The sequence below is a fragment of the Oncorhynchus masou genome, chromosome 10 (genome assembly GCF_036934945.1).
Source record: "Oncorhynchus masou masou isolate Uvic2021 chromosome 10, UVic_Omas_1.1, whole genome shotgun sequence".
NCBI classification, from domain to species: domain Eukaryota; kingdom Metazoa; phylum Chordata; class Actinopteri; order Salmoniformes; family Salmonidae; genus Oncorhynchus; species Oncorhynchus masou.
In genome coordinates, this window is record NC_088221.1 from 11,252,359 (window position 1) to 11,265,073 (window position 12,715).

At 43.7% G+C, this 12,715-nt stretch overlaps 1 protein-coding gene across 3 annotated transcripts in view; it reads right to left on the minus strand.

Moving 5' to 3' along the window:
* stat1b (signal transducer and activator of transcription 1b) overlaps nt 1-12,715 on the minus strand; it is a 60,215-nt gene that overhangs the window by 16,991 nt on the left and 30,509 nt on the right. For all 3 annotated transcript variants that reach the window (XM_064975850.1, XM_064975851.1, XM_064975849.1), the window contains exons 2-9: nt 9,272-9,399; nt 8,431-8,575; nt 7,971-8,066; nt 6,551-6,640; nt 6,272-6,350; nt 5,899-6,008; nt 5,654-5,805; nt 5,347-5,505 (exon numbers count right to left, since the gene is read on the minus strand). In XM_064975850.1, coding sequence (XP_064831922.1) covers nt 5,347-5,505; nt 5,654-5,805; nt 5,899-6,008; nt 6,272-6,350; nt 6,551-6,640; nt 7,971-8,066; nt 8,431-8,575; nt 9,272-9,399 — 959 coding nt within the window. The remainder of the gene's footprint in view (nt 1-5,346; nt 5,506-5,653; nt 5,806-5,898; nt 6,009-6,271; nt 6,351-6,550; nt 6,641-7,970; nt 8,067-8,430; nt 8,576-9,271; nt 9,400-12,715) is intronic.

Consider the following 12,715-nt stretch of genomic DNA (forward strand, 5'->3'; position numbering starts at 1 on the left):
CCCCCCCCCCCCCACAGAATGAGTAAGTGCGTTAACTCCCCTTTTGACTGGGAAGTCTACTGTGACCTGGACCCCCATGAAGCTGCTGACTATGGGCGACTAAAAAATTAGATTCTGTCCCGGTACCAGCTGACCGCCCGAGATAGCGCCGTAAAGTTCCATCAATGGGCCGATATGGCCGTCCAGCGAATCAGTGGCTGGAGCCCGGGAAGGGGGTGGGACATGTCGTAGAGACGCTCATAGTGGACAAGATTTTGAGGGAATTACCCAGGGTCGTGGGGCAAGCAAACCCATCGTCAGCCGATGACATAGCCCAGGCTGTGGAAATGTACCGATCTACATGGGAGTTGTTAAAAGGGGAAAAGGAGGACTGAAAGGACACTGCCAAGCCTGTTCCCCAACTAACCCCGGCTCGTCCGCCACCGAAACAACCAAACCCACTCTGGACGTGGGAGAAGTCCTCACCCACACAATAGAGTCGGTGCTATAAATGCAAGTCTCCGGACCATTACACCCCACAATGTCCCAGAAAGGACGAATCCATTTCCACCGAGTCATTGCTGCCCGTCCCCACGCATCTCGGTCCGAGAGGGCAGGATCACCTCTGTTGGTTAGCAGAAATGGCCCCAGACATTCCGGTTCGAATAGAAGGACGAGACGTGGTAGCCATTCTCGACTCAGGAAGTATGGTTACGTTAGTGGAGGAGCAGATGGTGACCACAGCAACACTGCTACCAGACAAAGTAGCCGTGTCCTGTGTCCATGGAGACACCCACTATTACCCCACTGTGAGTCTGTCCATTCTCAACCCGAAAGGAAGGTGTACAGTCAGGGCGGGGAAAGTACCCCAGCTGAAGGTGCCATTATTGATCGGGAGAGACTGTCCCCTATATAAGGAGCTTCGGCAGATGACGTTACGCACTGGACAAAGGGGATCAGGTCTCTCTATCACAGGCCAAGAGCCGGGCCACCGTAGGGGGGCTGGAAAGCAGAGGGAAAAAAAGACCAAGTCCGAGCCCGAGGTAGTAGCCCTACAAGGAAACAAAGCCTCAGCCTCTGGAGCAACCTCCATTGAAGACACCTGCGAAGGGATATACATGACGGAGGAAGGAAGGAGCCACCAGAGGCGAAAGGGCTATATTTGAAGCCCCATCAGAGGAGGGAACATGGAAAGGATTCTCCTCGGGCACCCCAGACGGGGATGGCGAACTACCTCCACACCCCTCTATCGAGGTCGACCTGCCCCAAGAATTAAAGGGACAGTTCGGTACCTCTCAGCATAGAGCCCCAGACCTACGGGATGCCATGTGGAAGGTGAATGACGGGAGGAATGTCGACGGTTCAGGTGAGCCCTCTCTTCCCTACTATGCAATCAGGGGGGGGGGGCCTCTTGTATTGGGTTGTGCAACGAAGGGGTGAAAAACAGGAATTACTAATGGTGCCTAGACCATACAGGGATACTGTCCTACAACTAGCCCATTCTCACGTCCTAGGAGGACACCTGGCACGGGACAAAACGATCAACAGAATCATGCAGAGGTTCCATTGGACCCGTGTCACCCGAGATGTAGCCAGGTATTGTAGGACGTGTGATCAATGTCAGCGTATGGCCCCACAACCACACCTTCCTCTCCCCATTATAGAGACTCCCTTCGAACGCATAGCTATGGACCTCGTGGGACCTTCTTCTCTAGGATAGGGGGCAGCATTCGGAATTTTGGATGAAAAGCGTGCCCAAATTAAACTGCCAGCTACTCATGCCCAGAAGCTAAGCTATGCATATTATTAGTAGATTTGGATAGAAAACACTCTGATGTTTCTAAAATGTTTTGAATCATGTCTGTGACTATAACAGAACTTATTTGGCAGGCGAAACCCAGAGGACAAACATTCAGATTTTTTTTGGAGGTCACTCTCTTTTCAATGGGTTTTAATTGGGAATCCAGATTTCTAAGGGACCTTCTTGCAGTTCCTATCGCTTCCACTGGATGTCAACAATCTTTAGAAGTTGGTTGAGGTTTTTCCTTTGAGAAATGAAGAAGTAGCCATGTTCAGAATGAGGCTCGAGGGAAGTGTACTCTTTGTTAGAGGTGCATGATCTGAAAGCATGCTACACATTGTTTTCCTCCTGTATTGAACGCTGATCATGCCGTCTTCAATTTTATCGATTTTTTACATTAAAAAATACCTAAAGTTGTATTACAAAAGTAGTTTGAAATGTTTGGACAAAGCTTACAGGTAACTTTTGTAGTCATTTTGTTTTTCTGGACAAACGTGCCAAATAAATGGACATTTTGGATATATATCGACGGAATTAATCTAACAAAAGGACCATTTGTGATGTTTATGGGACATATATGGGAGTTCCAACAGAAGAAGCTCGTCAAAGGTAAGACATGAATTATATCTTTATTTCTGCATTTTGTGTCGCGCCTGGAGGTTTGAAATATGATGGTCTGTGTTTGTTTGCTTGGGTGCCATCCTCAGATAATAGTATTGTTTGCTTTCGCCATAAAGCATTTTTTAAATCTGACATGTTGGCTGGATTCACAACAAGTGTAGCTTTAATTTGGTATATTGAATGTGTGACTTCATGAAAGTTGATAAAGTAATTTATTTGAATTTGGCGCTCTGCATTTTCACTGAATGTTGGCCAGTTGGAACGCTAGCGTCCCACATATCCCAGAGAGGTTAAAAGCATGTTGAGAAGAGTGGTGTCCGGAGATGGGAAAAACTGGGACATGTTTCTGCCCCACTTAATGTTTGTCCTGTGAGAAGTACCCCAGGCGTCCACTGGGTTCTCCCCATTGGAATTGCTCTACGGCAGGTATGTTGAGGGATCCTTGACTTAGCCATGTTATCCTGATGAGGGACCGCCTGTCCACAGTCTGGCCCTACGAGGAAATGGAAAGGGTCTCACCAGTCAATTACCTCATCAAGCAACCACACAGGAAGAAGGTCCAACTCTATCATATCAACCTGCTGAAGAAGTAACATGGAAGAGAGGAGGGTGTGGCTTAGATGGCCGTGGAGGAAAAGGAAAAAGAGGAGGCCCTGCTACAGGTGCGCAGTGGTTGAACTCTCCTGCCGGAGCAGTCGAGACAACTAGACAAGGTGATTATGCAATTCGGCAGGGTATTCTCGCTCTTCCCAGGACAGATAGATGTCCTGTTTCATCATATCCACACTCAACCCGGCAAGAAGGTGCATACCCGTCCTTACAGGATTCCTGAGGCCTGCCAAGTCATCGCAAAGAACGAGTTAAGGGAGATGCTGAGGATGAAGGTGAACGAGCCATCTACGAGTGAGTGGTCCATAGTCCTGGTCCACAAACGTGACGGTAGTATGAGACTCTGCAAGAACTTTAGGGATGAAAACGTCATCTCTACATTCGATGCGTATCCCATGCCCCACGTGGATGAACTCCTGGAGCACTTAGGAAAGGCCAAGTTCATCACCACCCTGGATTTGAGGGGATATTGGCAAGTGCCGGTGGCTCTGGAGGACCGTCCAAAGACTGCCTTCGTCACACCGGAAGGGCTTTTTCAGTATGTGAGGATGCCCTTTGGACTGCATGGGGCTTTGGAAACTTTCCAACGCCTCATGAATGCCATTCTACGCCCCCATCAAGAGTACGTAGCGGCGTACATAGACGATGTGGCTATCCACAGCGAGGACTGGGATAGCCACCTCTTCCGACTATGGCCGGTGCTCGTGAGCCTGGAGGCTACAGGGCTGACGACCAATCCAAAAAATGCTGCCTGGATCTCTCTAATGCGGAATACCTGGGATACACCATTGGGAACGGAAAAATACGTCAACAGGCAGAAAAGACCAGGACTATTCAGGACTGGCCCCGGCCCCAGTCAAAGCGGGACGTCTGAGCCTTCTTGGGGACAACGGGATATTATCATTGTTTCATCCCTGGGTATGCAACCATTGCCAACTCCCTCACAAACCTCATTAAAAAAAAACCTGCCAAACCGTGTAGCGTGGAAGGACTACACCGAAGACGCCTCCCAGTTGCTAAAAGAGCCTGTGCTCTGATCCCGTCCTGCAGGCTCCTGACTTCTCCCAAGACCTCATTGTGCAGGTAGACGCCTCAAATACGGGGCTCGGAGACGTCCTAGCTCAGGGTGAAGGCGAAGCAGAGAGGCTTATTCTCTTTATAAGTAGGAAGCTCAGTGATCGGGAACAGAGATATGCTACCACAGAGAAAGAGGCCTTAGCCATTAAGTGGGTCCTCGATTATCTCCGGTACTACCTACCGGACATAGGTAGTACCGGTACTACCTCGTTACTGACCATGCTCCCCACATGTGGATGGCCGGTAAGAGAAACAATAACAACAGAATAGCTAAATAGTTTCTTGCTTTACAACCATTCTCGTTCCATGTCATCTACAGAGCTGGATTGAGGAACAGGAATGTGGATGCGTTGTCCCGATGTGACCAAGACGGCACGTCTGGCGCCCGGCTCTCCGGTCCGGTCCTAAGGGGGAGGTATGTGGAAGGACCACCAGGGGGCAGGCTGCTCCCACGGTCAGTAGACCAGCCCGGTATGTGAGTCGAGATGGTCAGAGGCAATTAAGCACAGCCGACGGTATTAATGAGCTATTCTCTTTCCCCTACAAGAGAGAGGAGGGAACCGGAAAAGAGGGGAGAAAGAAGAGTGTTTGCTTCTACAGAGGAGAGGACATACCTTTCGGAAGGGAGAAGAAGGGGACACTCCACCTCTTGGGAATGGGCACCACGGATCCAGACAACCGCCTGAAAGGAGCTCTCCACGGGAGGATCATGAAGGCGGTGACATACCCGTGATTTATGTTATAGTTTAAAGATACTCACCTTGTGTTCCTTGTTCTTGTGAAGATGAAGATTCAATTAAGAAAACCTGCTCCTGACTCATTTGTTCCACGTTGACTTTATAAAGCAACCTCTAAGTACTTGGTCCACTCACAATAATCATTTCAAACCCTGCTTACATTTGTATATGATCACGTGTCTCTCTATTATGTGTGGGCATACTTGGGAACAGATGAACAAAATAAAATCAGTTGGAGCTGATTTCATGGTGTTTTCAACAATGACAATTTTGTATTTTTTTTTAAACCAAATAATAATACTTTTTTTTGCTTAGAAAACTTGCAGGAGCAAAAAAACACCTGCGGGCTGCCAGTTGGGCAACAGAGGCTAGAGTCGAGACATTAACACTGGGAGCTGACTCAAGTCTTCAGGTCTCAGGCAAAGTTACCTACCATTCAGTGAGTGAATACATGTTTAGCATGTGTATGTGATCCCTACAGGAAACATAGACACATAGTAGGTGTCATAGAGCGGGTCTCACTTGACAATGAGGTACTTGAACAGGGCGAGAGCGCGTTCCTCCAGAGCGCTTTTCCCCTGAGTGACGGGGTCATTCTCGTACGTGTACTTCTGTTCTAGCTCCTGGAGCATCTTCAGCTGCTGACGCACCTGCTGTAAGCCCTCTGCCACAGCAGTGAACCTGCATACAGACAAACACACACACACACACAGTGAATGCGGGTTGAAAATATTGCTTCTGAAGGTATTTGAACAAGGTTTAATATACGGATTAGGATATGAACTGGGCCTAGGGGCTAAAGCTAACATAGACTAGAGGCAGGGCTGACCAGATTTGTAGCTGGTCCAAACAGGCGTTAGGCGGACCACCGATGCAAGCTATCTGCTGTCTGTGCTTCCACTCAGGTACCTCCACTGTCACCAGGTTGAACTGGATCTGCTCGGCCAAGCACAAGATGTCAGAAATCTGATTCACCACCACCTATAGGTTGGGAGAAACAAACATCAGTCTAACCATACAGCGTACACACTCATGCAAGAACGCACGCACACACACACACACACACATTCCTACCTCTCTGGTTATGTTGAGTTTGATGAACATCTTTTTGATTACAATCTCCTCTTCGCGGATCTCTTTCCATACCGCCTGTGACTGTGCCATCCCAATCACCTCTTGTTCCACTGACAATGACAGGATCAACATTTACATAGCGGTAAGCATTCACAATACGATAGTAGAAGAAACACCTGGAATTTCACAGCACAGTTGCTTCAGCCTGGAAATTAGTTTTAGTACAGTAGGAGTGAGATATGTTTTACAGTGCCTTCACATTGGCTAAAGCATATACAGATATTTACATTTACATGATATGGCACCAATCTAGTCTTGTGTCCCAGACCCAGGCTATTGAAAGAGACTAGGACCAGGCTAACTCCTACAGTACCTCGGCTCTGCAGTGTCTTCTTCTTGAAGTCGTGTTCATCCTGTAGGTCCTCCAGTGACTTAATCTCATGCTCTGAAACCTGAAGAGGGCAGAAGTCACACATTTTAATGGTCATGACTCATGATGGTGTTTGTGAAAACATTTTCTACCCCTTTTTGTTGGCTGTTCAACTGGTTATTGTTCATGTAGAATGACAAGACAATGGGCAGTGTTGTGGTAGGGTGCATGATAATATATCCACATAACCAATGACACATGGTATTGTCCAAATGACCGCACCTGAACTCGGTTCCTCAGGACTTTAACGTTGTTGTCCAGCTCCTTCTGTTTCTCCAACACCATGTTGTTTGGTGTGGACCCCACATTATCCTGACAAAACAATTCACAAACATTTGGTCTGGTTTCACACTCAGGTCACACTGAAATGCTCCTTCTGTTGCAGCAATAATTTCACTTCTTGGTAACAGGGGGCAGTATTTTCACGTCCGGATGAAATGCATGCCCAAATTCAACTGCCTGCTACTCATCCCCAGAAGATAAGATATGCACATTATGCACATTATTATAATAGGAAACACTCTGACGTTTCTAAAACTCTTTGAATCATGTCTGTGAGTATAACAGAACTTATTTAGCAGGCAAAACCCCGAGGACAAACCATTCAGATTTTTTTTTTGAGGTCACTCTTTTTTTCAATGTGTTTTCATTGGGAATCCAGATTTCTAAGGGACCTCATTGCAGTTCCTACCACTTCCACTGCATGTCACCAGTCTTTAGAAATTGGTTGAAGTTTTCTCTTTGTGTAATGAAGAAGAAGCCCTGTTCAGAACGAGAGTCACTTGTAGTATACTGTTAGATAGAGGCGCGTGACCAGAAAGCTAGCTACAGTTTGTTTTCCTCCTGTATTGATCATCCCGTCTTCAATTTTATAGATTATTTATGTTACAAATACCTAAATATGTATTACAAAAGTAGTTTGAAATGTTTTGTCAAAGTCTACAGGTAACTTTTGAGATATTTTGTAGTCACGTTGCGCAAGTTGGAACCGGTGTTTTTCTGGATCAAACGGCGTCAAATAAATGGACATTTTGGATATATGTCGTCGGAATTAATCGAACAAAAGGACCATTTGTGATGTTTATGGGACATATTGGAGTGCCAACAAAAGAAGCTCGTCAAAGGTAAGGCATGAATTATATTTTTATTTCTCCGTTTTGAGTCACGCCTGCAGGGTTGAAATATGCTTTTCTCTCTTTGTTTACAGAGGTGCTATCCTCAGATAATAGCATCGTTTGCTTTCGCGAAAAGCTTTTTTGAAATCTGACATGTTGGCTGGATTCACAACAAGTGTAGCTTTAATTTGCTATCTTGCATGTGTGATTTAATGAAAGTTGGATTTTATAGTCATTTATTTGAACTTGGCGCTCTGCATTTTCCCTGGCTTTTGGCCAGGTGGGATTCTAGCATCACATATATCCCAGAGAGGTTAACATACAAATACAATATCAAAGGCAGTTTAACCCATTTTTCATATCTATGTTGCTAAGAAATGTGCTGAAATATTAATTCTCCAGGCAATAGCAACTTTTCTAAGAAAATGCATCATAATCACAATTCAGAACATGCACACACACACTACAACAGAACTACTCACAGAGTTCCATTAAGCAGTATGCAAAAGACAAGATCGGTGTCTCACCTCTTTTTTGATGATGGAGGCCAGTATCTTCTTCTCCTCTTTCAGACAATTACAGATTATCATGGCCATCTGCAAAGGGTCTTCCTGGAAGTGGTCCTGGGAAGAGTTTCTCAACTTTACATTTTACAATTTAAAGTAGACTTTTTGGTGTACCTCAAGGATGCATTCCAGGACCACTGTTCTTTCCTGCTCATAAACTCAAACAATTAAATGGTTACAAGATTGTCTAACCTTATTCTGATTAGGACGGCTGACTCGTTACATTAGTTTGAAACATTGTTGAAGCCCTTAGTCCTTATTGGCCCTGATCTGACATTAAAACAAATATTCAGAGTACCATTCTTTCTTATAAGAATCAAAACACCAGTCTATAGAACAATACTCAATACTCAGAGCGCCTGAGTGTTTCCCTTATAAGTTTATGTCAGTCCTTACAAATTAATTCAGACCCTGGCCTTACCTGTAGGTTGCGTTTAATCTTGCGTATATTGTGTTGCAACAGGAAGTTGTTCTCCAGGGTGAAGCGGCTGTACTGAACATCCAACTGGGCCAGGAGGTCATGGAAACGGACCGCTGCAAGAGAATCGCTGGTGGCCACCATGTCCCTGAAAGGGGTCAACCAAAAATACTTTAAAATTATTGTCATCCTTTGAAATGAAAACAACCAGCTCACGGAACACAGTAATTGCAAAAATGACTAGCTGAGCAGTTGGCTTCTGAGCCCTCACCCACTAGTGACTGAATGCTGATATACTTGGTTCTGACTCGCTACAGGCTGTCTGGCAAGAATGGTACGGATGCATCTCAGTCGAGGAATTGTATTAATCTTTATCCACCACACATAGTAATCACACACACAATCTTCTTTTACACTAGGAATTAACTTGCGGTTATTGCGGATGCACTGCCAAACACTTCTAGTAAAACACACTGGTAACTTGGTCGGCAGCCAAATTTGCTATAACCACTCTGAGCCAGAGTCCAAATGCGGGCACTTTGATTGGCTCAAAGGAATTACTTCTTCTTGCAGTATTTTGTGAGGTGAAAAAGGTCAACAACCTTACACCAACGACAACAAACATTTCAAGTAGTCCACAACCTTTACAAGCATGTTACTTTTACTTTCTGTTTTCTTATTACAGTAGTTGGCGCAGGCATTCTAATATCGAGATTAACAAGGCCAAACAAAGCACAATACATCATGAGAGCAGTTACACCACAGCCTTCAAATGCATCCACACATTCTGACTGTGTAAACTATTCACCCCTTGGCAGTCTGTTGCTTACTGCAGCTCACTCACCAGTCATGGCTCTCTATCCAGGCACTGAGGTACTGGCGGATCTCCATAGGGAAAGTATCATCATACAGCTGGTCCACCTGCTCCAGGTACTTGGAGTCTAGCTGCTGCAGCTGGAACCACTGGGCCATCTAGAAACCAGGGACAGGGAATGGCAATCAGTGTTTTCCTGTATCATTCCATAGGCACCTCAGTATGGAGGTCAGAGGATAACCAGTATAGTGGGAAACAGTACAATACGTAGCCTACTAACTGTTGTATGCCATATTTAGCGCCAACTACAAGCTGCATTGTAATCCTTTGCACAGGTCAAACTGTGCTTACTTTCGGATGCTGTGATCAAATTGTTACCACGTCCACGTATGACTACAGCCATGTACACCAGGGTTGGGCGCAGTTCAGTTTTCATCTCTGAAAATTCAGGAAGCGAATTGAAATATCATCACAGAAAACAGTGGATAATTTTTAATTAACTAATTGAATTTCAATTTACTTCCTGAATTGAAAACCGAATTGAGAACTCTGTCTAAGCTTCTTTAGTCTTTGGAGGGTTGAGGAAGAGAGGCAGCTACTCTATAGTAGGCTACTGCTGGGTAAGACCAAAGTTACTTAATAGGATCCTGCCCAAATAGGTTTTATGTGACATTCTCTTTGTATTCCATTCTGTGTAACTCAGTGAATGGGTATAGTTTAATTAAACTAGGGTATGTAGGCTGAAATCAAATTGAAGTGCATTTCACTTTTCCTGAAATATCACATATTGATTTGTACAGCAGCCTGTCCCGTGTAGACTGATGGTGTAGGAATGTGATCTAAAAAGCAGCATGGCAGTGTGCCTTATGATGGTGAACCAGGCTGAGAAATGAATTAGTGGGGCTGTTGCAATCTTGGGGATTTCATACAGAGGTAAAATAGGTTTTATATCAGACATTCAACAAACATTCACCATTTGCCTATTTAAACATTGACAACAATATCCATTCTTCTCAGACTACTACAATGAATAAAAATATAAAAGCAACATGTAAATTGTTGATCCCATGTTTCATGAGCTGAAATAAAAGATCCCAAAAATGTTCCATATGCACAAAAAGCTTATTTCTCTCAAATGCTATGCACAAATTTGTTTATTTCGCTGTTAGTAAACATTTCTCCTTTGCCAAGATAATCCTTCCACCTGACAATTGTGGCATATTAGGAAGCTGATTAAACAGCATGATCACTATCACAATGCACTAACAATACCAGGGACAATAAAAGGCCCCTCTAAAATGTACAGTTTTGTCACACAACACAATGCCACAGATGTCTCAAGTTGAGGGAGCATGGTGACTGCAGGAATGCTGACTGCAGGAATGTCCACCAGAGCTGTTGCCAAAGAATTTTATGTTAATTTCTCTACCATGAGCTGTCTCCAACGTCCTGTCCTGAAGCTCAGATCAGATCAGAAGAATGACTGCATCTTTGACAAAGCATGATTATTAACTTGATCATGCTTAAAGACACAGTATATTCAATGTCTGATTTCTTATTGTTACCCATCTACCAATCACTGCCCTTCTTTATGAGGCTTTCAATAAGCTCCCTGGTCTTTCTTTATACTTGAATCTGTGCTTGAAATTCAAGCCTTGACTGAGGGACCCTACATATGGTGTTTGTATGAAGGACAAAAGAAGTCAATCATTCAAAAATGATGTCAACCCCTATTATTTCATACAGAGTGATTCCATATAATGTACTATTTGTAAGAATATTCTAAGACAAATATGCTTGTCTGTATTTTTTTCCATTTCAAAATATGTTAATTTCACATGTTAAAGATCTAGTACATGAATATTCAACTTTCAAATACACAATGCAGTGGACTAAAGGTCAAGAGGGCCAGAGAGCAATGGGACGAGTGTTTTTCAGTTCAACATCTGTTTCGGATCTGTGTAGGAATTACAGTCTGGGACTCATAGCTACATGTGGCAAATTCTCATTGGTCCAAATTGTCTATACATTGAGCCTGAAAACGGTATACTTGGTATTTGGCCAGTGGCCCAATTTTATTGCAATGAATTCTAATTAGTCAACCACAGGCTAGGCTTGGGCTAGGCTTTGTTCAGTGGAGAAGAAACTGAGGACAGGGAAAAATAAACATGTACCATCTACTTTCGAGCATAACAACTATGATTTGTTCTCTTTAAATACATATATTTTTCTCCCTCTGATTTGCTTTGAGGTCTGTGTTATTGAAAAAGTGTTACTGAAAAATAACATCAACTACTAACAGTTTCACAACAAAACTTGCTTCATTCTGTAGCTGGAGGATTCCTTATATCACCAGAAGTGAAAAGAATAACACATTTTTTGTCTTCATCTGTTGTGGTCTAGAGGACTCCTGTTATCTCTCGGAGTGATAAGTGTAACAGTTATTTTGTCTTCATCTGTTGTGGTCTAGAACTGTCTTTTTGCTAGCTAGGGCCATCTACTTTAAGTGCTGCCTGTTTTTCCAGTGACTTACTTGGTGTGTGAACTGCTGACTGCTCATAATTTGCAGATAGTTGTTGACACATCAACCAGGATCAAGGGGCAGGGCAATTTGTGACTTGTTTTGGTAATCAGTGTCTGCATTGGGGGGGGGGGGGGGGGGCTGCTGCGATGACCATATTAGCACCACACCAGCGGTCACAAGTCATGAAGGCAGTCAAATTCCACCTGACTGTTTAGTCATGGTAATTAGGCTTCTCCAAGCTCTGATACTGCTAATGGTTATTATCAGCCTACCAAACTTGTTAACTGCCTGGTACTCAGCACTCTATTGTCCCTCTATTCACTCGGACATCAATGCAAAAGTAATCGAAAATCAAATCAAACACTTCATGAGAGTCCATGAGCTCATGTTGCGCAACATTTCTATAGGCTATGAAATTTCGAGTGATGGCCTCTATTTAAAAGAAGAAGTCACATCAGCTTTCCTACTACATTTAAAAAAAACTTTACTAATATTATGCAAATATTAAGCTTATTGCTTATCGTTATAACAGGAGTATAGCCTACATGGCTGACATGAAAATGAACCACAGGAAAAGCGTCCGCCATTCACTATTTGAGTGCAGAGATTACATACTTTTTCCCCATGACCGTTTCGAGACAGGTGCATGATAATGGTCCATTCTAAATCAAAATTAATTTCACACAGACAGTGGGTTCCAAAATTACTGGCAATGCACTAACTATACTTAAAAAAATATTAACAATATAATTATAGAGAAACTCAAAATACCAACATGAGAGAAATACTGTACTTTATTAATGATTCAAATCATTTATTGATGTAATAAAAAAATCAATGTCCTCCAAATCAAGGTTTCACAATTAATGGCACCCTTAAAGATGATGATGATGATTGTAATTAAAAACACGCATGCAATATCCCATGAAGAAAACAAAAGAACTGGCAGT